Here is an 18,787-nt window from a genome sequence, read left to right as displayed (position 1 = left end):
ATCCATTTGCGCATGTTTGGGGTGGTAAATGTAACTCATGTAAATGAGGGGGCTCAATTCTTTTTCTTTATGTGCACATAATAGAATGTTGAGTGCTAAATAAGAAAAGAAGAGTCTCCATTGTAATGGACAAAATGCTAACGCTATCATTTACTATTCTTTTTTTCAAAAAGAACCAAATTGTACTATATACCACTTCTTTTAATAATATAAAAATATTAAGAGAAGCCAAATGAAAGTTTTTTAAATCCAACTAGAATCTTAATAATGTGATTGAGTTGATTAAACAATGCTGAGTTTGTGGAGAAAGATTGTGATTCAATCTCTACATAACAGCTGTTGGAGATGGATGAATAGTTCTAAATTGCAAAAGTAACACTCTAATGGAGATTAGTCTCATATTTAATTCAAATAAACAAAAGTTGTGAGAATATTATTATGTAGAACCCATGAGATATCAAAGACTCTAATCAATGAAGTTTCTTATCCAAAAATATTCCAACAAGAATCAAATCAAAACTGAGGAATGAAAAGCAGAATCTCAAACTAAGCAGTCAAATTCACTTTCAAAACCAGGAAGCATATGCTAAAAACTTGAAGGAATAATAGACATATGTGTATGAAAACTGTTTGATTTAGGTGCTATGCTCAATACATGATCTATAATATACTATATTTCTCTTTTTAAGATTATATAGTTTCTTTTAAGGCAAATTATTTAAGATTCCTAATCATCCTCTCCACTCTATAAGGAACAGTCATAATTACACCCAACAAATAGTAACTTAACACCATAAAAGGTTAGAAACCTCTTAGATACCCACTTGTTTAATTATTGCATCTTTTTTCCCGTAATCTTCCAATTATATAAATCTATCAATCTCCATCAACTTTACTTCAACTCCACTCTCTTTTCCCTACCTTTCAATTCCATCATGTCTTCTAATTCATGCACAAACTCTTCTTCAATCAATGGATTCTATACCTTCCTTACTCAAGGACTAAATGTTCTTCACCAATCCTTGATCCTCTCACATAACTTCATGTCTATCCAATTCATTTCTGAGGTGCTTTCATCTCTACAATCCTTTCATTCTCAGTTAACACTTTTGGTACAAAACCTTTGTTTACCAATTGGAGGGAAATGGTTGGATGAATACATGGATGAAAGCTCAAGGCTTTGGGATATTTGTCATGTACTTAAATCTTCCATTTCTGGAATTGAGAACTATTCTTCAGCTGGCTCTAATATTGCTACCTCGTTGGATGTATTCCATCATTTGACTCCAGAGGTTTCACATCAGGTTGGTATACTTTCACACAAAACCTCTTGAAAAGAAGGTTTACAATTGTAATTTTAGTCGCGCCGTCAAGGTTTCTGATGTCAAATATCATAATGTGACCGTGATTGCGACTTTGATTTAGAATCTTTTTGCGGGGATTTGGTTTGTCTGAAGACAACAATCCCATGCATTCATGCGGTCAACATATCGACAGTTATTGGATTGAGATCAAACAGTTCATATTTCAATGCAAATTTGATTTTTTTTTAATCTAAAATACCAATTCTCGAAATATGGATCGTTCAATCTCGACCAACACCAATTGATAAACTGACCGGATTGTGACTTTGGTCAATCCAAATCCCTTTTTTAGAGGTATAAAATTATGCTCCAAAGTTCTGTCAAAAGCTTTTGTTTTTTGTTACAAATTCTTTTAAAAGCTTTATGTATTGGAAAAACTCAATCAAGTTTATTCAACATGTCTAACATACATACATATTTTATATGCAGGTTATTAGAGCAATGAACATTTGTCAAAGGGAGATTATAGGAATGGAAGAAGAAAATAAAAGCATGATGGAAACAAGAATTCAAGCATTGTCTCAAAGTCTAAACCAGAACATGTCTTTGGAATCAAATTTAAACGAATACAACAGCTTTCGAGGTGTTCTTTACGCGATGAGAAGAGTTAGTTCATTACTACTAATGATTTTGTTAAGTGGTGTTGCATATTGTTGGTCGTCATCATGTTTTGATCATCAAGGTTATGAGGGGAACTTGGTTTTTGGTTCAAGTTTTATGGTTTCAATGGCAAGATTGCAGCATAAAGTTGGAAAGGAGATAGATAGGATTAATGTGCAGCCAGGGGTTTTGCTCTTTGAATTTCAACAAGCAAAGGTTGCTATGGAGGAATTGAAGGTGGAGTTGGAGAGAATAGTAGTTTATGACGCAGAGTTTGAGATTCAAGCAAAAGTTGATAAGTTAAAAAGTTGCTTTGGATTGTTGAAATGTGGTGTTGAGAATCTAATAGGGAAAGTTGATGATTTCTTTGATGAAATTGTTGAAGGAAGGAAGAAGCTTTTGGACATGTGCAGTCATAAGTAGTGTTGTTATAATTCGTTGTGAAAACCACATCAATAACAAACTTGATGTGTGGAGCAAGTGATAATCAAGCAACCAAAACAAAGTGTATGGAACAATTATAAACAAAAGCCAAAAGTAGAAAACAACGAGAGAAAGAAAAAAAGACAGAACACAAGAGAATTTGTTTACCCAGTTCGGTCCAAATTGACCTAGTCTTGGGGGAGAGAGCAGCATTCCGTTTCACTATAATGATGAGTAACTTTACAAAAGAGATATTAATGGGTTACAAGAATAAGTCTCCCGCCTAATTCTACCCAAAGTTCCAATCTCTTCCCGTGAAGAGACTCAATCCTAATAGTGTTTCCCAAGGTGAATCAACCCTCAAACCCTAATGTTTGTTGCCAAGAGACAAACTCTATACAAACCCTAGTTTTGTTGTTGCCTTTCTAAACCCTTGTTTCAGCCCCCTCTATCTTAAGGTTTACATCTGATACAATGTCTATATTTATAGTAAAAACATCTATCATAAATTGGAAACAAATCAAGCCCATAAAAATACGTTTTATTTTTATTCTTCTTCGCGAAATCGTGCTCCAATTTTGCCAGACCGTGCTCCGATTTTTTACGAATGGAAAGTGCCAATTCTGCTCCAAAAATCGTACTCCGATTTTGACAACTTCAGCAAAACTTCAATTTCTCCAATTTTAAGTCACTTTCACAACAAATAGCCCTCTTAGAAGGGGAAAATAGTTGAAAGAAAAATTAAACATTTACTTGTAAATATCTCTTTAAGCGTTCTTTAAGACTTTCTTTATTAGTCTTGAGATCCAACTTGCTTTATTTTTTATTTTATTTTTTTACAAAAATAAATCTAAGGAAAAAGAAAAGAGCAGTGCTATTTGTTACAAAAGATTTATGCAAAAAATGGTAGAATGCTTAAAATTATGATGTTTTACTAATTAGATGCTGCTACATATAATTGTGTTTTTTGTCAAACATCTCTCGCAACAATAAACATAAAAATAAAAAATAAAACACTAAGGAGTTTTCTTATCTTACATTATTTTAAAAAATTTCTCCTTGTTGGTAATCAATTGATTAACAAGCAAGAATTGACTATGAGCATGACATCTTGAAGAAGCTTCAATGATCAAATTCGAAGAAATGGAAACTTCAGCGCAAGAGAAGAGTGTGATTCTTGCTTGCATTGGAGAAAAACATTACTACTATGATAGTTGAGAAAACATGCTAGTGAGTTGCACTTATGTGTTCAAGTTTTGACAGAGAGAAAAAATTAGCATAATAATTAAAATACTAACATTAGCCGTGAAAAAAAGTTTAAATTAATGAAGAAAAAGGTGGACCGAAATCTAATGTACTATCTACATAACTGAATGTTCTAAGCTTTCTTGAGTTTCTTCTTCTTTATTACATCTAATTTCATCAACAACCTATGCCTTCTTCTTTAGTTACATCTTCTTTAATGTCTCTACTAAATCCTCCAATTGATCTGAACTAGAAGTTGTGGGTAGAGTTTTAGCCTCATCAACAATGTTCATGATATCTTCTATACTTTGAAGAGATGAGATTCTATTTTCTTCAATGTTGAAGACATCTTGCGCCTCTTTTGTTGATTCCTTAGGCAAGTTCACTAAAAACCACGGGTGGGACTTAATTTCTCTCATGGTGATTCTCTACAATGAAATTATTATATAGTTTAAGACATATTACTTGCAACAAAAATAAAAGAAATAGGAGATGTTATGATATGTGTTTTCTGCTTTCACGCAGTCATAAGTCATCATATCGATGATCATTAGATCTATCTAGATGTCAAACTTGATATTTTGGATGCTAAAAATACAAATTATACATGTATTTTTTAGTGTCTGATTTCGATATAAAGGTATTGTGCTGACTGCGAGAATGCAAGATATCTATGTTACTCAGCAACAAAACATATACATACTCTCATTGGATTTGCAACAAAAATGCGAGACATTAGATTGCTACAATCTTGAGACATGTGAACGGTGTTTGGGATCTTGTATTGAACAAGCATAATTTTCTGCAAAAAAAGTTGCATCACCAGTAAGAATAGTCATGTGATAAATCTATTTACTAGGGTTGGAAAAAAAGAAGGAAAATTAAGTACATTCATGATTTTCTTGAGATTTTGCAGATCCTTTTGGTCCCCAAATGGAAATTCTCCCACTAGCATTATGTAAAGTATCACTCCACACGACCATACATCTGCTAACTGAAGGAAAACACATAACAAGCCAAATTAAATCTCCTTCAAAAAAAAAAAAAGCCAAATTAAATCTTTTTTAGGCTAAATACACCCCCCCCCCCTAAATTCCCCCATTAGATAATTAACTTGAGTGCTTTATAAACTTAAACAATTGAATCTTGTATACAATGAGTATGAGTACTACATTTTGTTTTATACTATCAATTGATGACAATCAAATTTATGTCTAGGTAGCTACAAGCTATATTATAGTCAAACATTTTTTATGATTTGATAATTTATGATTGATGGCAATGTAAATTTTTTATACCAAATTACCAATACATAATACATATCAACTAATTAAGTTTAAAACTATATTACCTTTCCATCGTATTCTTTACGGGCAAAAATCTCTGGTGCTATATAGGATGGAGTTCCGATCATTGATTTGGGCATCGAATGAAGTACATATGACTAAAAATAAAACTTGTTAGTTGTAAGATTATCACTTATTAAATCTAATATTATGTCATTATGATTACTTATTTAAAACATTCAACATTTTAGTATAAAGAAACAGTCAATATTGATACTATGATATATACGTTTTGTCAAAAAAATTATATATGTTGAACCTTAGAATAGCCAAAATCACAAATTTTGACATGATTTCCATCTAATAATGTGTTCTCCAACTTCAAGTCGCGGTGACATATATCCTACAAAAAAAAGACAAAATTATATTTATTATCTACATACATATATTGAAACAAAAAATGTTTAATTAAAACAAACAATATTTCATTTACCATTTCATGACAATGACTAACCCCTGAAACGATTTGTTGGAAGAAATACCGAGCCTAAAATATGTGAAGGTAACAATAGAGCAAAAAGAAATGTATATAAAGAATTAATAGTGCTAAGAAATGACATAAACATATTGACCAAACAAGAAATGACATATATAAAACATTGTAATCTAGTGCAATGGCATCAGCATTCAGCACACTTTTATAATAATTTTAAATTGAAGGGTCCTTTGAAAAGGAAGGTGTGAATCAGAGAGTAAACCTCATCTTCATTTAATTTCCCCTTACTGCAAACATAATCAAATAAATCTCCACTAGATGCATACTCCATAACTATTGCAATATGTGTTGGAGTCAAATACACCTGCAATATATTAATCGAATAAAGGTGTGTTTTTTTTTTTTTTATAATAAATAAAAAAACAAACAAGCAACTTAGCTTATAACCAGCTAGCTATTGCAGTAACGAATATTTACTTCTTATATTAAATATTTCAAATTACTATTATCTTTGTAAACAAATGTATCATCCACACACAATTAAGGGGTTTATTTATCTCTCTCAACAAATTTTATACACACATGTTAGAGATTGAATCATAAATCAAATGGTTAAAAAAGTATCTATCAACTGTATCACACTTCGTTGGTAATATTTCTAATTATTTAAAGTTTACTAATTTTTTTTTAGAGATACTAGTTTTATTCAATGTAATTGTTATCATACAATGTAGGAGAAAACATTTCCAAGTAAAATACGGCATAAACATACCTCCTTGAATTGAATAATATTTGGATGACGAAGAGTTCTATGGTTTATGATTTCCCTTGCCACCCTTTCATCAACCTGTAAATATATGTTAAATTCATTTAAAAATTAAGAAATACTAAAAAAAGTCATGCACAATCACACAACTCACAAGCCGATGCATAGTTGCACAACACAAAGTACATTTAATTAATTTTTCTCTCTGCATCTTTGCCTTTAACTAACCACCTAAGTGTGGTTAAATTCAACTCAAGTAATTAACGAGTTTCAAAATGAATTGTTTGGAAGCATATGATATGAGTTTAAATCCTCCAAATTCTAAAACTCTTGGAACATAGTTACGACAGACACTAAAAATAATAAGAATAAAAACACAATTTTCTATACTTTTTAGGAACAAAACCAAATAAGAAATCTGATACACTATAGTTTGTGAGAGACAAAAATCAAATCAATATTTAACCAATAGCAAGTAGCTACATACCTTGTGGCCTCGTGAGATATACTTGACGGCAAAGAGGCATTTGGTCTCTTTGTGGCGAATAAGCTTCACAACTGAATAATTCCCATCCCCAATATCCTTCACTTCCTCATACTTCTCCATAGTATAACCTTCTTTTTGTTCTTAAAAACTCCAGTTGGTAAAGATTGATGAATTCAACGGAATAAAATAATTTGTTGTATGTGTTTCAATTTAGATATGTGTCTTCAAAAAATATTCTTTAATGGAAGTGACTTTTGAGGCATTCAATGGCGTATAATTGAGGTTGTGTACTGTTAACTTTTTACTTTATGAGTGCGATTCATGGCAAGGCTATGAAAATGTGTGGAAAATATCTTATTCATAGTGTGTTTAGAGCATCTCAAATTGCTAGATAAAGTTCCCTTTTTTAAATCATTTAATAAATATGTTGTGAATTTTCTGTAAGTTATATTTTTCAGGTCTTGCTAACCCGTGTTCTCGAAACACCGGTTAATAATTTAAAAATAGATTTTTTGTCTTCAATTTTTTTTTGACACAATTTTTTGTCTTGAAAATATAAACTTTCATTTTTCATCATTTAATAATTACATTAATTTTAATAAAATTTACTTTTTTTATTTTTAATCAATGCATGCCCTTGGGGTACTTTAACTAACATTTTCCATATTTTTTTAGGAACTCTGTTTTAAATTTCATAGACTACTAATATGCGGTCTCATATTATCATATCTTATTTTATTCAACTGATGCACATTTTTTTGCTCAAAAAAAAAAAAACTGATGCACATTTTACCTCTAAAGAAAACACATGCACAATTTTCTTCAATATTAAAAAACATATGCACCACTTAAGAAACCCACATTATATATATATTTCTCTATTTAATGTTGTCTCACAAATATTAATTGATCAATTTGTACTTTACCGTATGTTATTTAACATAATCCAATGTAACTCACTTTGCTGCATCATGTTCCTCCAATGAACTAAAAAACTAGTATACGGTTTTCAGCTTATGAAACTCTATATGACACTCTTTTTTTTTTTTTTTGTAGGAACTATATCACACTCTCGTTGGGGATGTTTTCAAAGCGTTCTAATATTAAAAGAAAAAGTTATGAACCAAAAAGACTGACATGGTGGTTGTGTAAACTTTGTAATCTACAGTGTGCTTCTTTGTATATTCGAATCCTACTTTAATAATTTATATATCAATAAATCATGTGTTAGATTAGTCCATATAAATTTTTGCTCGGGATTCAATTGGATGTCGACTAGTTGTTGAGATCGGTCAATGGTTAGTTTTGTCTTTGCTAATTAGAGCTTAATTCCATATGGTTAGTTTTGTCTTTGCTATATTGTATTAGATAAGTTGCAAGGTTTTTTTTTTTTAATTACTTTTTTCTGTTAGCCAAACTACCTTTTTGACTTCACCAAAAAAAAAAAGAACTATATTTTTTTGACTCATTAACAAATAGTTTTTTTTTTTGAGCAATCATTAACAAATAGTTGAATTATGTTAAAAGTGGAAATTGCAAAAAGAAATGTTAAATTAAAGGAATAGTTGATTTAATAAATTAGGATTTTTTTATGAAAGAATTTAATAAATTAGGATGAGATTTAAAGTGTATTTCTCCTGGATCTCAATTTCTCCGAGTGCTCCCAATTTTTGTGTTAAGTCGATGTATTAGGCTCTGTTTGGTAAAAATAAGCTATAAGCTAGCTGATAGTTGAAAAACTTGTTTATTAAAAATAATGTGTTTGGTAAAATTAACTGTTGAAGTGGCTGATAAGTATAAAATGACATAAAAAGACATGTTTTTTTTTTTAATATACATATAGACACACATTTTTTTGTAATGTATTTATTTTTTAATATTTTTAATTATAGTTAAATATGTTTTTGGTCCCTATAAATATTCAAACTTTTGGTCTTAGTCTCCATAAAAAAATTCTTCAACCTTTAATCCTAAAAAAAAATTCACCGACAATTTTGATCTCTACTTTATGAATCCCAAAAATAAAAGAAAGGTGGAAACAAAATGTGAGCTATAATATATAAAATTTTACATCGTACAATAGACTAGTTATTTTTTCCTTTAAAAAAAAAATAGGCTAGTTATTTTTTTTGCGGTGTACAGCAGGTTAGTTATAGCAAAATATAAAACATTTCCTTATATATATATATATATATATATATATATATATATATATATAAAGTGTTCCTTAAAAAAAACTAATGTGGCATTTTTTTAAGGGAAAAAATGGAGCGGTTATAAAGATGAACATAGATAGTTGTTTAATTAAAAAAATAATTAATTTAAATTAATAAGGTTAAAGTTGGAAGAAAATATAAAAAAACTATCAGCTATAAGCTAAAAAGCTACTTGAAATAGCTTTTCAAAAAACGCTATAAGCTCATGAAAAAAACTTGTTACCAAATAGGTCACGTTTTCATCTAACGAGCTTATAAGCTAATCCAACAAGCTATAAGCTAACTTTTTGGGTTAGCAAACACAACCTTAGTCGATAATCGAATTTCGAATTTGCAAGACAAGACAAAATGTAGACTAAATTGCATTTGACCCTAATTAATATTTTATTTACCCATAAGACCAAAACCACCATTCATCATTTCAATTGAATGAAAACCTTACCTTCTTTTCTACTCTTCAATCTTCAACAACGTTAATTACTATTATAGTCTTTCTTCTGTTCAGTTTCTCTCTTTCTCTTCTCGTAACGCTTTTGTGTTGTGTTGTGTTGGGTTCTCTCTTCAATCCAATCCAATTCAACCCATCCTTCACCACCATGTCCTTCCAATCCCGATCCATCTTCTTCCTCTTCTTCTCTCTCTTCATTTCTTCAACCTTCGCTTCAGAATCAGATCACAAGGTAATCATCAAAATCCCATCTTTTTTTCCCGATCTCATGATTTGATCTGCTTTTTTTTATGCTCAATTGTGATTTGGATCTGCTTAATGCGTACCCTTTTAGCTTTTAGCTTCGATTTTTTGTTTTGGAATTGGTTTTATGAATGTTAAGGTTGTAAAGTTGTGTTTTTTAGTGTTGGATCTTACTGGGTTTTTGGTTTGTGTTTGTATAATGTAGGTGTTAATTATGCTGTTCAATGCTTAACAAAAAAGATTTATTTTTTGTATTAGATTCAACAATTTAGCTTCTTATTCACTGTTTAGTTCTATTATTATTCAGTGATCTTGGATAATTTATATCTAATGTTGAATAAATAAATCACTGTAGTGTTGAGGTGGTTTAGTGTGCTTTGAGAGACTTTACATTATGTAGAAGTGTGAGGTGAGATTAATGTGGCTGACTAATAGGCTTTGGTATCTAGCTTGCTGTTGCATGCATGGATTCAATTGTCGTGGAATCGAATCTGTGGTTGTTTGGTTGTTTAAGTCTTAGCGATCATGGAAGCAAGATAGTTTTTACATTACTGTGAGTCTGTGATATTTATCGGTCAGCAATCTTTTTATGTGGAGGACAATAATCCTGTTTATTTACTTTTTGGTTCATGATTCTACAACAGTGAGGTTGACAATTGTTGGTCCTCTCTGCTGACAATATTGAAAAATTTCAAACGGGAAAGATTAATCTGAAAAGAACTGAGTCTGTAGGATTCTCTTTGCATCGTGCGATTATGTTGAATTCTGCCCTTAAGTTTTTAAATCTTGGATTAGTTTGATTGACTTTGATATGTGTTTGATCCCATAAGTGGACATTAAGACCAGGACATCATCTGATGTGTTATGTTTATTACTCCGTCTAACTCAATATTAACTGATTATCTGAATATCTTAATTGCATTCAACTTTGGATTTTAATTTTTTAGCTAATTAGATCGACTTGATTCGGACAGCCATTGAATTGTCTAATTACACATTTACATGAAAGTTTTAAATATGAGTGTCATGCTTTTCCAATCTATGGTGTTGTAATTTTGTTTCAGAAACCAGCAATAAATTAAACAGTTGATTTCTTGATTATCATACATCGGACATTGAACTCATACATTGAACTGAACTTCAAATTATAAATCACATTCACAACTTAATATCCTCTGCTCTCTATCTTTAACTAGTGGTTGTTTTATGATTCTGCATATCATACATATAACTTTGCTTACTCTATAGGCGTGGTTGCATACTTGTAAGCATCCTTAATTAGTTGTAACTTTTAAGCCAACCCCTATATCTATTAGCTTATAACCTTTTTCCCCGATGAGCTAGTGAAGCAGATTGATGCATCTTGCATTTGTAGTTTCAAGTAGTGTATGGCTTCTATTTTTTTCAAAGGATTTATTTTATTTTATTGCAGTATCAACGGGATGATCCAGTTAACCTTTGGGTGAACAAAGTTGGACCCTATAACAATCCTCAAGAAACTTACAATTATTACAGTCTCCCATTTTGCCACCCATCTAGTACTTCTGCTGCTGCACACAAATGGGGTGGTCTTGGTGAGGTTCTGGGTGGCAATGAACTCATCGACAGCCAAATTGAGATCAAGTTCCTAAGTATGAAAACTTCTCCTGTACTATTTATATGATAGAAGAGCTGTCAAAAAGAAAACCAGCTTTAACGAATACTCTTCTTTCAGGAAATGTGGAGAAGACTGTCTTTTGCCAGATGGTTCTTGATGATGCAAAGGTTAAACAGTTCAAGCATGCAATAGAGAATAATTACTGGTTTGAATTTTTCATGGGTATGTTTTGTATCATTTCTTACAGTTGTTATGTTGTTAAATCATACAATGATTGTACTTTCAAGAAATGTTGAAAGCTAGCATGAAGTTTTCCTTAGGCCAGTACACTAACATCAAGAAAAACAGTTACAACTTACAACGTAAAAATAACAGAAGCAGTCAGAAAACATCTACAAACTAAGAAACACACATCGGGGAAAAATATCCCTTTGAGTAAGAGTATAAACCATAGAGGTTGGTGTAAATAATATTTCCTTTCAGAGGACACAGCCCCATGCCTGCTGTCTTCGCTATCCAATTGAATGAATTATTTTACAACCTTAGAATCAGCATCAGGGAGATCTCACTAGAAGAGGCTAGCAGTAGTTACAAGTCATGACATCTTCTAATCAATCCTAGAGGAGACTAAACAAGCCATGAAGTGGTCTTGACTTGAGAATCAGTTTCAAGACTTATTTATGTGAACAGAAGCAACATCATGATGCCCTATTACGAATCAAAAGCAGTCAAAATGGAAATGAAACAAGAAACAATCAATCTGAGAAATGTTATCATGAACAAGTTCTCTTCAAAACAAATAAATTATTGAGGAGTGTCACTGAACTGTTTTAGCATCCAATGGTACAATGAGGAAGTCTGAAGGCATCATCCTGCAAATGATTCATCAATAGGTGCAAACACAAGCATGTTTGCACAACTTGTGTTTGCACAACTTGTGTTTGCACCTATTGATGAATCATTGGCATATGATGCTCTCTTGCTACCTTCTGGCTTCATCATCATACAGTTGGATCCTAAAATAGTTCAATATTAGTTTTGAATGAACTCGTTCATGAAAACATTTTATTAGATTGATTGTTTTTTGTTTCATGAGCATTTCAACTGCATTTGATTATAATAGGACATTATGATGCTACTTGATTCTCGTAGCCATGAAGTGGTCTTCACTCGAGAATCAGGGATATAGTTACACCAGGCCCAGATCCCCTCAGTTGTCATGTGCTAACTGATGTCTGTACAATAATGCTTTGGCCTCTGGGGCGAGATAGACACTACCTGGATCTGAGCTTGGGTGTCAGTGTCACTATCTCATTCAACCACACCGATAGCTTACTGTTGATAACAGGACCAATGTCTGTCAAAGAAGTATGAAGTTACATTGACAGCTTACTGTCTACATGATGACATTTATGTATGGTTTTGGCATAAAGAAGTATTAAGTTACAGATTATATGAAGCTGTTTCTTAACTATTCTAGACTACCTTGGTCAGTGTTGGTTTTCAGTTTTATAACCTCTAGAACCGAGAAGTATGGAATCAAGAATTCTTTTAAATCCAATAGTGTTTGTTCTGATGGTTGATCCTCATTCCTTGTTTTAAATTTAATAATTTCTAGTTTTTTTCCCCTTCCATTTTTGCTGTATAACTCACTTGTTTTTTTGTTGTTATTTCTCTGGTCTCCTCTGCAATGCGCTAAACACAAATTCAGATGATCTTCCTTTGTGGGGTATGCCTAGAACCGCCTCTTTCTCTTTATTTGGTGTGATATTGTATTTCATTTGTTCATCATTACGAAAGATATATTTTTTTTTAATGTTAAAGGATATGTTGGTGAGCTACATCCTGATAAGCATAGTGATAATGGCAAGCACGTCCTTTACACACACAAGAATATTATTGTTAAATACAATAATGATCAGGTCAGAAGTTATTTACACATCTAATCCTATCTTATAAGGGGTTTTGGGATCCGTGGAGTTTCATATTTAGGTCTCCTTCTGTGCAGATCATTCATGTTAATCTCACTCAAGACGTCCCAAAGCCTTTGGAGGCAGGAAAACATTTGGATTTGACATATTCTGTCAAATGGGTTCCTACTAATATCACTTTTGGACGCCGCTTTGATGTCTACCTGGACTATCCTTTCTTTGAGCACCAGGTACAATCCATTTTTTTAAAAAATAATATTGAAATATTTATTTTTGGTTAATTGCTGTGTTCATCCATGTTGATCCTGCCTTAGCTCTGTGACTGAGAATTTTGCTCCTCCTTTTCTGTCTCATAGATTCACTGGTTCTCCATTTTCAACTCTTTCATGATGGTCATCTTCCTTACTGGATTGGTATCAATGATATTAATGCGAACTCTAAGAAATGACTATGCAAAATATGCTCGGGAAGATGATGATTTGGAATCGCTGGTGATTGTTTTATAAATTTTATCTGTTCTTATTTATGGAATATGAACTCTTCATTCCTAGAGAATTATGTTTTTCTAATCACAATTTTCCGTCATTGCTTACATGTTTACAGGAGAGAGACGTTAGTGAAGAATCTGGCTGGAAACTTGTGCACGGTGATGTTTTTCGGCCTCCTCGCTATTTGGTTATTATTTCAGCTGTAGTTGGCACAGGTGCTCAGCTAGCACTGCTGGTTCTTCTTGTCATCTTACTGGCTATTATTGGGATGTTGTATATTGGGTATGTGCATAGCATTTAACTAACTGCAAAATTAGTCTAATTAATGAATTCAATTATCCTGTAGCACGTGGAAATTCCTGCATGCATATCTCAGCTATGTATGCGCTGTTCTAGTTTTTTGTAATGGACTTCATAATGTTTGTCCATTGCTTTTCATTCTCTGCCAACTAACATTCTCTTAATTGTGTCTCAGGCGAGGAGCAATCGTCACAACCTTCATTGTTTGTTATGCTCTCACATCGTTCATTTCTGGTTATGTGAGTGGGGGAATGTACTCACGAAATGGGGGTAGGAATCTCTTTGAATTTTTTTTTGTGTGGCTTTGTCTTAGCTCAGTTTTCTCTCTCTCTCTCTCTCTGGTTTTGAATGACTGTATAACTATTTTTATTTGTATGTTAGGTAAAAGCTGGATTAAATCCATGATCCTTACAGCTTCTTTATTCCCATTCATGTGCTTTGGAATTGGATTTGCCTTAAACACTATTGCTATATTCTATGGGTCTCTAGCTGCTATCCCATTTGGCACAATGGTGGTTGTTTTTGTCATTTGGGCTTTCATCTCTTTCCCTCTTGCACTTCTTGGTACAGTTGTTGGAAGAAACTGGAGTGGTGCTCCAAATAATCCATGCCGTGTAAAAACTATTCCTCGTCCCATTCCTGAGAAGAAGTGGTACCTCACACCTTCAGTGGTATCTCTGATGGGAGGACTGCTACCCTTTGGCAGCATATTTATTGAAATGTATTTTGTATTTACTTCCTTCTGGAATTACAAGGTGAACTTCAGCACCATGACTAGTTTTAATTATGAAGTTCCTTTTATTTGTTGGTTTTGTCATAACAGCTACTCATGCCTTTATCAAGAAAAATGACTTAGATAATGACCCTTTTAAGCAAATACTCTATGTTTGTATTTAGTGAACAAACACACTGTTGGCTTATATATAACTGTTTCCTCCTTTGTGACAAACAGGTGTACTATGTGTATGGCTTTATGCTACTGGTTTTTCTGATTCTCACCATCGTTACTGTTTGTGTGACAATTGTCGGGACATACTTTTTGTTAAATGCCGAGAACTACCACTGGCAATGGACGTCTTTCTTTTCAGCTGCCTCAACATCAGTTTATGTGTATTTATACTCAATATATTATTACTACGTGAAGACAAAGATGTCAGGGTTCTTCCAAACCAGCTTCTATTTTGGATACACTTTGATGTTTTCTCTTGGACTAGGAATTCTATGCGGTGAGTCTCGTATTTCACTATGGATTTTCATCTTGCAGATGTGATAGGATATCTTATCATATGCGGAATAAATAAATGCTTTTGCTTTTATCACCTGAACTGTTGGTTGAAAGTTTTTCTTCCAATGTGCAGGAGCTGTAGGTTTTCTTGGTTCCAATTTGTTTGTGAGAAGGATCTACAGAAACATTAAGTGCGATTAAGGTTTACTGAGGCATTCTGGAGCACTTCCATAGGCTTGTTGCTGGAGACAATAAATTCTTGGAGGAAGCCTCTGGTCATGTGTGGGGAACCCAACAATGTTCACAGGTAGAATCACAGGGTTTTGGTAATGAGGGTGTATTCTTTTTCTATGTTGGGGAAAGCCATGAGATTTTTTCCCCGGCTGTAATTGACTGTCTTTTTTTATAATTTTAGAGTTAGCACAATATCGGACTCTCGTTACTGTTTCATCCCTTTATAAAATAGGGGCTCCATTGAAGGACTTATGTCTAATTCCCCAACATGGTTTCAAGTTCCAACTACCCAATGTAATGTAAAGAGGGGAAGAAGTCTGAAAAATGAATTTTGTATGAAGATCACTGAATATCATTCTTATATGCTTCGTTCATGTTTAAATTTCAATTATTGCTTGCATTGTATTTAAGTTACCTTATTAGTTTTTCTTTGGGCTGAGTAAATATTTTATCATCGTTGTAGAAGAGCCGAAGACATTGTGGGTCAAGTTTGAGACCGTCCGGACCACTATTAATCTTTATATGCAACACCTTAAGCTATATTGTGTAGTGGTTTTGGCGAATAACAGTTGTAATTAGATATACAATTTATGCTGCTTGTTCTTCATGACAGTATGGTTTTCGTCAGTTTTTGCCTTATTCTCTGGATTTTAGTGAACCTTGGTGTGTGAAATGCAGCTTGGCAAGGGCAAACATTTAATGGAAGGTGTCTTTTTCCCACGCTTCAGAATACCCCTTAAAAAAATAAACATCACAATATTTTGATAAGAAAGCCTCTTTCAATTGGTTATATCTGTATTTGACAAGTGTTCAGATAAGAAATACTGAAAATTTAAGTGAAAGCACCAGGTAAATATAATGTTTTTGCTGATGTTAACAGCCTAACATAGCTGCGCATTGTTAAATGTTTGGAGAAAAGACCAAAGTAATGTGGTAGTTGTGTAACCACTGGCCATTATTACTTCCAAATTGGGACAAATGTTTTGCTTGGAGAATCTTATACTCCTTGTTCCATCCCTTTCTGTTTTTAGTAATTTATTTAATGTTTTAAATAAATCTCTTTGCAAATGTGCCAAACATTTAATTAATTTTTTTCATGGGGAAAATTTGGTTAGCTCTGGAAACTTGTGGAAGGAAGATTGTGCCTACCACAATCACCAACTGCCAGTGATAATAACAATAACAATGGATAATAAAACAACTAATAAAATACTGCCACGTGGCAGATAGGATTCCATGTTACTTGTTTGTTTGTTACAAACGCACTATTTCCACACAAAACCCTACACCCAAGATATCATCAACACAAACATTTCCTGTCCTCTGCCTTGGTCTCTACTATACTAGCACACTTTTGCACCCCCACTAAAGTCATGGCCACCACCACAGCAGCCCTATCAGGAACCATGGTGAGCACCTCCTTCATCAGGAGGCAGCCAATGAACACAAGCCTAACAGCATTCCCTAACGTGGGTCAAACTCTATTTGGTGTGAAGGCCGGACGTGGAAGTCGTATCACTGCCATGGCCACTTACAAGGTGAAGCTCATTACCCCAGATGGAACTAAAGAACTTACCTGCCCGGATAATGAGTACATTCTTGACGTAGCCGAGGAACAAGGCATCGATCTTCCTTACTCATGCAGGGCTGGTGCTTGCTCTTCATGTGCTGCAAAAGTTGTAGAAGGGGAAGTGGATAATTCAGATAATAGCTTCCTTGATGATGATCAATTAAGTGCTGGGTTTGTTCTCACATGTGTTGCTTACCCTCGTTCCGACCTTGTTATTGAGACACACAAGGAGGAAGATCTTGTTTCTTAAGCATGATATTTGTGTGTTTGAAATTAATGTTTTTATGTGATTGCTACTAGCTTAACTTTCTCTAGGTGTTCTATGCTGTTTTTTTACATTTTGTTTACGTTTTTGGGAAGAAGGAAATGGCTACATTGATGATTTACTTCTTTCTTTTGTAGTAGTATAATATGTGAGAAGGTTGAATAAGAATATCGACTTTGGCTGAGAGTACAAGCTTACATACCACCTGTTCAATCACTTATCGTTTTTTCTTAAAAGAGAAATGATCAATGTGAGCAACAAGATATAGAAAAGGGACCTTAAACCGAACTAAAACCGATTAACGGAACAAAATGAAACCAAATAAATAGTTAAGGAGCTAAAAAAGTAATTTAGCATATATTTAATTGTTGTTTTGTCGATATATGAAATGAAATAGTAATAACAATAATTTATGATTTTCATAAATAAATAAAAATAAGATAAATATGAATAAAACTGAAATAATAAAGTAATAAAAATTAAAATTAAAATAAAATTTGAACTATGCTCAGTGAGGTGTGCGCCAGTCAATTTTGTGATAGAGGAAGAGGGTCAGCAGTCTTTGCCATTAAGGAATAAACTTAGATGCAATCACTTTACATTCTTTCTAGGAGATAAAATAATTACATCCAAACCTATTTATATAGTATTTATCATTTCCTAATTACTATTTAGTGCTTGGTGCATACGGCCATTTATCTCTTGATCACATCTTTTTCTGACTTTCAAGATCCAACTTCAATGCTCCTATCACAATCACTTCTATGTTCTACCCCAAATATTGCGACAAAACTAATTCAGCTTCTCTTGTTACACTCTACAAAAGTAATAGAAGAGAAAAAGTAAGATGAGAAGCCATGAATAATTTACATACGGTGAAATACATCAGAAAATTTGAGTGCAGGAGTCATACTACTCTTATTATTGAGGCACTTACATTCTTCTAATGCCATAATTTTTGTTTGTATTTTTATCAAAATTAAATGATTTAACATTAAAAAATGCTGACTGTTGCCCTCGGGGCACACTGAATAAGGATGCAAAATAAGGAAATTATTTAATAATTATTGCCTTGAAAATTGTATAATTACCTTTTTTGGCATCCTTAACCAGTGTTCTTGGGACACCGGTTAGCATGATCCTTTAATATTTTGACCTAACTGTGCGAGCTTTGTTATTGCAATTTTTTAATGTATCAAAAGTTTAGAGTTAAAATCATTTCTATTTGTTAAAAATAAATAGACAATACCGTTAAGTAAGAAATATATATAAAAAATATATATATAGTGGGTTCTACCATTAAATAGGTCCCATTAATTCTCTCAAGAAAAGAACCTATTATTAATTATATTGAAGACCCTCTTTTATTTTATTTTTTTACAATAAAAGGTTCTTTTCTTGAGAGAATTAGATATATCTTTAACTGGTTTGGTATAGCTGCTTTGTGATCAGTATTCAGTACCAGTAATTCAATGCTAGCACATTGTTCAGGATAGTTATTTTTTGGAGGCTTTATTTGGTCAAGGCTGGGCATAGGATTGTGGATTTTGATATTGTATTAATATTCTGGTGAAGAATTACCTCTTTGAATATGTATGAATTT

General features: G+C 32.7%; 3 protein-coding genes and 1 pseudogene across 4 annotated transcripts; 3 read left to right on the top strand and 1 right to left on the bottom strand.

The window, feature by feature from the left end:
• Nucleotides 1–821: 821 nt before the first annotated feature.
• LOC11416139 (protein BPS1, chloroplastic) lies at nt 822–2,533 on the top strand. The gene is made up of 2 exons (XM_003629916.4): nt 822–1,304; nt 1,794–2,533. The coding sequence occupies exons 1-2, from the start codon at nt 936–938 to the stop codon at nt 2,385–2,387; spliced, it is 963 nt and encodes a 320-aa protein (XP_003629964.1). The 5' UTR covers nt 822–935; the 3' UTR covers nt 2,388–2,533.
• Nucleotides 2,534–3,641: 1,108 nt separating this feature from the next.
• On the bottom strand, nt 3,642–7,017 carry LOC11416138 (serine/threonine-protein kinase SRK2A-like; annotated as a pseudogene).
• Nucleotides 7,018–9,286: 2,269 nt separating this feature from the next.
• On the top strand, nt 9,287–15,737 carry LOC11422620 (transmembrane 9 superfamily member 1). Of its 2 annotated transcripts, XM_003629911.4 has the most exons (12): nt 9,289–9,563; nt 11,007–11,205; nt 11,289–11,393; nt 12,883–12,900; nt 12,996–13,093; nt 13,180–13,332; nt 13,459–13,593; nt 13,706–13,872; nt 14,066–14,160; nt 14,272–14,645; nt 14,843–15,116; nt 15,249–15,737. In XM_003629911.4, the coding sequence occupies exons 1-12, from the start codon at nt 9,480–9,482 to the stop codon at nt 15,314–15,316; spliced, it is 1,770 nt and encodes a 589-aa protein (XP_003629959.1). In that variant the 5' UTR covers nt 9,289–9,479; the 3' UTR covers nt 15,317–15,737. The 2 variants fall into 2 exon arrangements, with proteins under 2 accessions (XP_039684643.1, XP_003629959.1); XM_039828709.1 differs by lacking the exon at nt 15,249–15,737 and having other exon boundaries at nt 9,287–9,563; nt 14,272–14,758; nt 14,828–14,961.
• An 894-nt stretch (nt 15,738–16,631) lies between these two features.
• Nucleotides 16,632–17,381, top strand: LOC11408737 (ferredoxin, leaf L-A). Its single transcript, XM_003629910.3, has one exon. The coding sequence runs from the start codon at nt 16,723–16,725 to the stop codon at nt 17,167–17,169; it is 447 nt and encodes a 148-aa protein (XP_003629958.1). The 5' UTR covers nt 16,632–16,722; the 3' UTR covers nt 17,170–17,381.
• The last annotated feature ends 1,406 nt before the right edge of the window (nt 17,382–18,787 follow it).

Source organism: Medicago truncatula, chromosome 8 (assembly GCF_003473485.1).
Source record: "Medicago truncatula cultivar Jemalong A17 chromosome 8, MtrunA17r5.0-ANR, whole genome shotgun sequence".
NCBI lineage: Eukaryota > Viridiplantae > Streptophyta > Magnoliopsida > Fabales > Fabaceae > Medicago > Medicago truncatula.
Note: the sequence above shows the minus strand (reverse complement) of the source record. Positions and strands in the feature narration are given on the sequence as shown.

Bases quoted from the DNA above. Each gene is read 5' to 3' on its own strand.
- LOC11416139 (XM_003629916.4), top strand. From the start codon at position 936: ATGTCTTCTAATTCATGCACAAACTCTTCTTCAATCAATGGATTCTAT. The intron at 1,305-1,793 runs GTTGGTATACTT...TTTTATATGCAG, and splicing joins CTCCAGAGGTTTCACATCAG to GTTATTAGAGCAATGAACAT.
- LOC11422620 (XM_003629911.4), top strand. From the start codon at position 9,480: ATGTCCTTCCAATCCCGATCCATCTTCTTCCTCTTCTTCTCTCTCTTC. The intron at 14,161-14,271 runs GTAGGAATCTCT...TTTGTATGTTAG, and splicing joins AATGTACTCACGAAATGGGG to GTAAAAGCTGGATTAAATCC. The intron at 14,646-14,842 runs GTGAACTTCAGC...TGTGACAAACAG, and splicing joins CTTCCTTCTGGAATTACAAG to GTGTACTATGTGTATGGCTT.
- LOC11408737 (XM_003629910.3), top strand. From the start codon at position 16,723: ATGGCCACCACCACAGCAGCCCTATCAGGAACCATGGTGAGCACCTCC.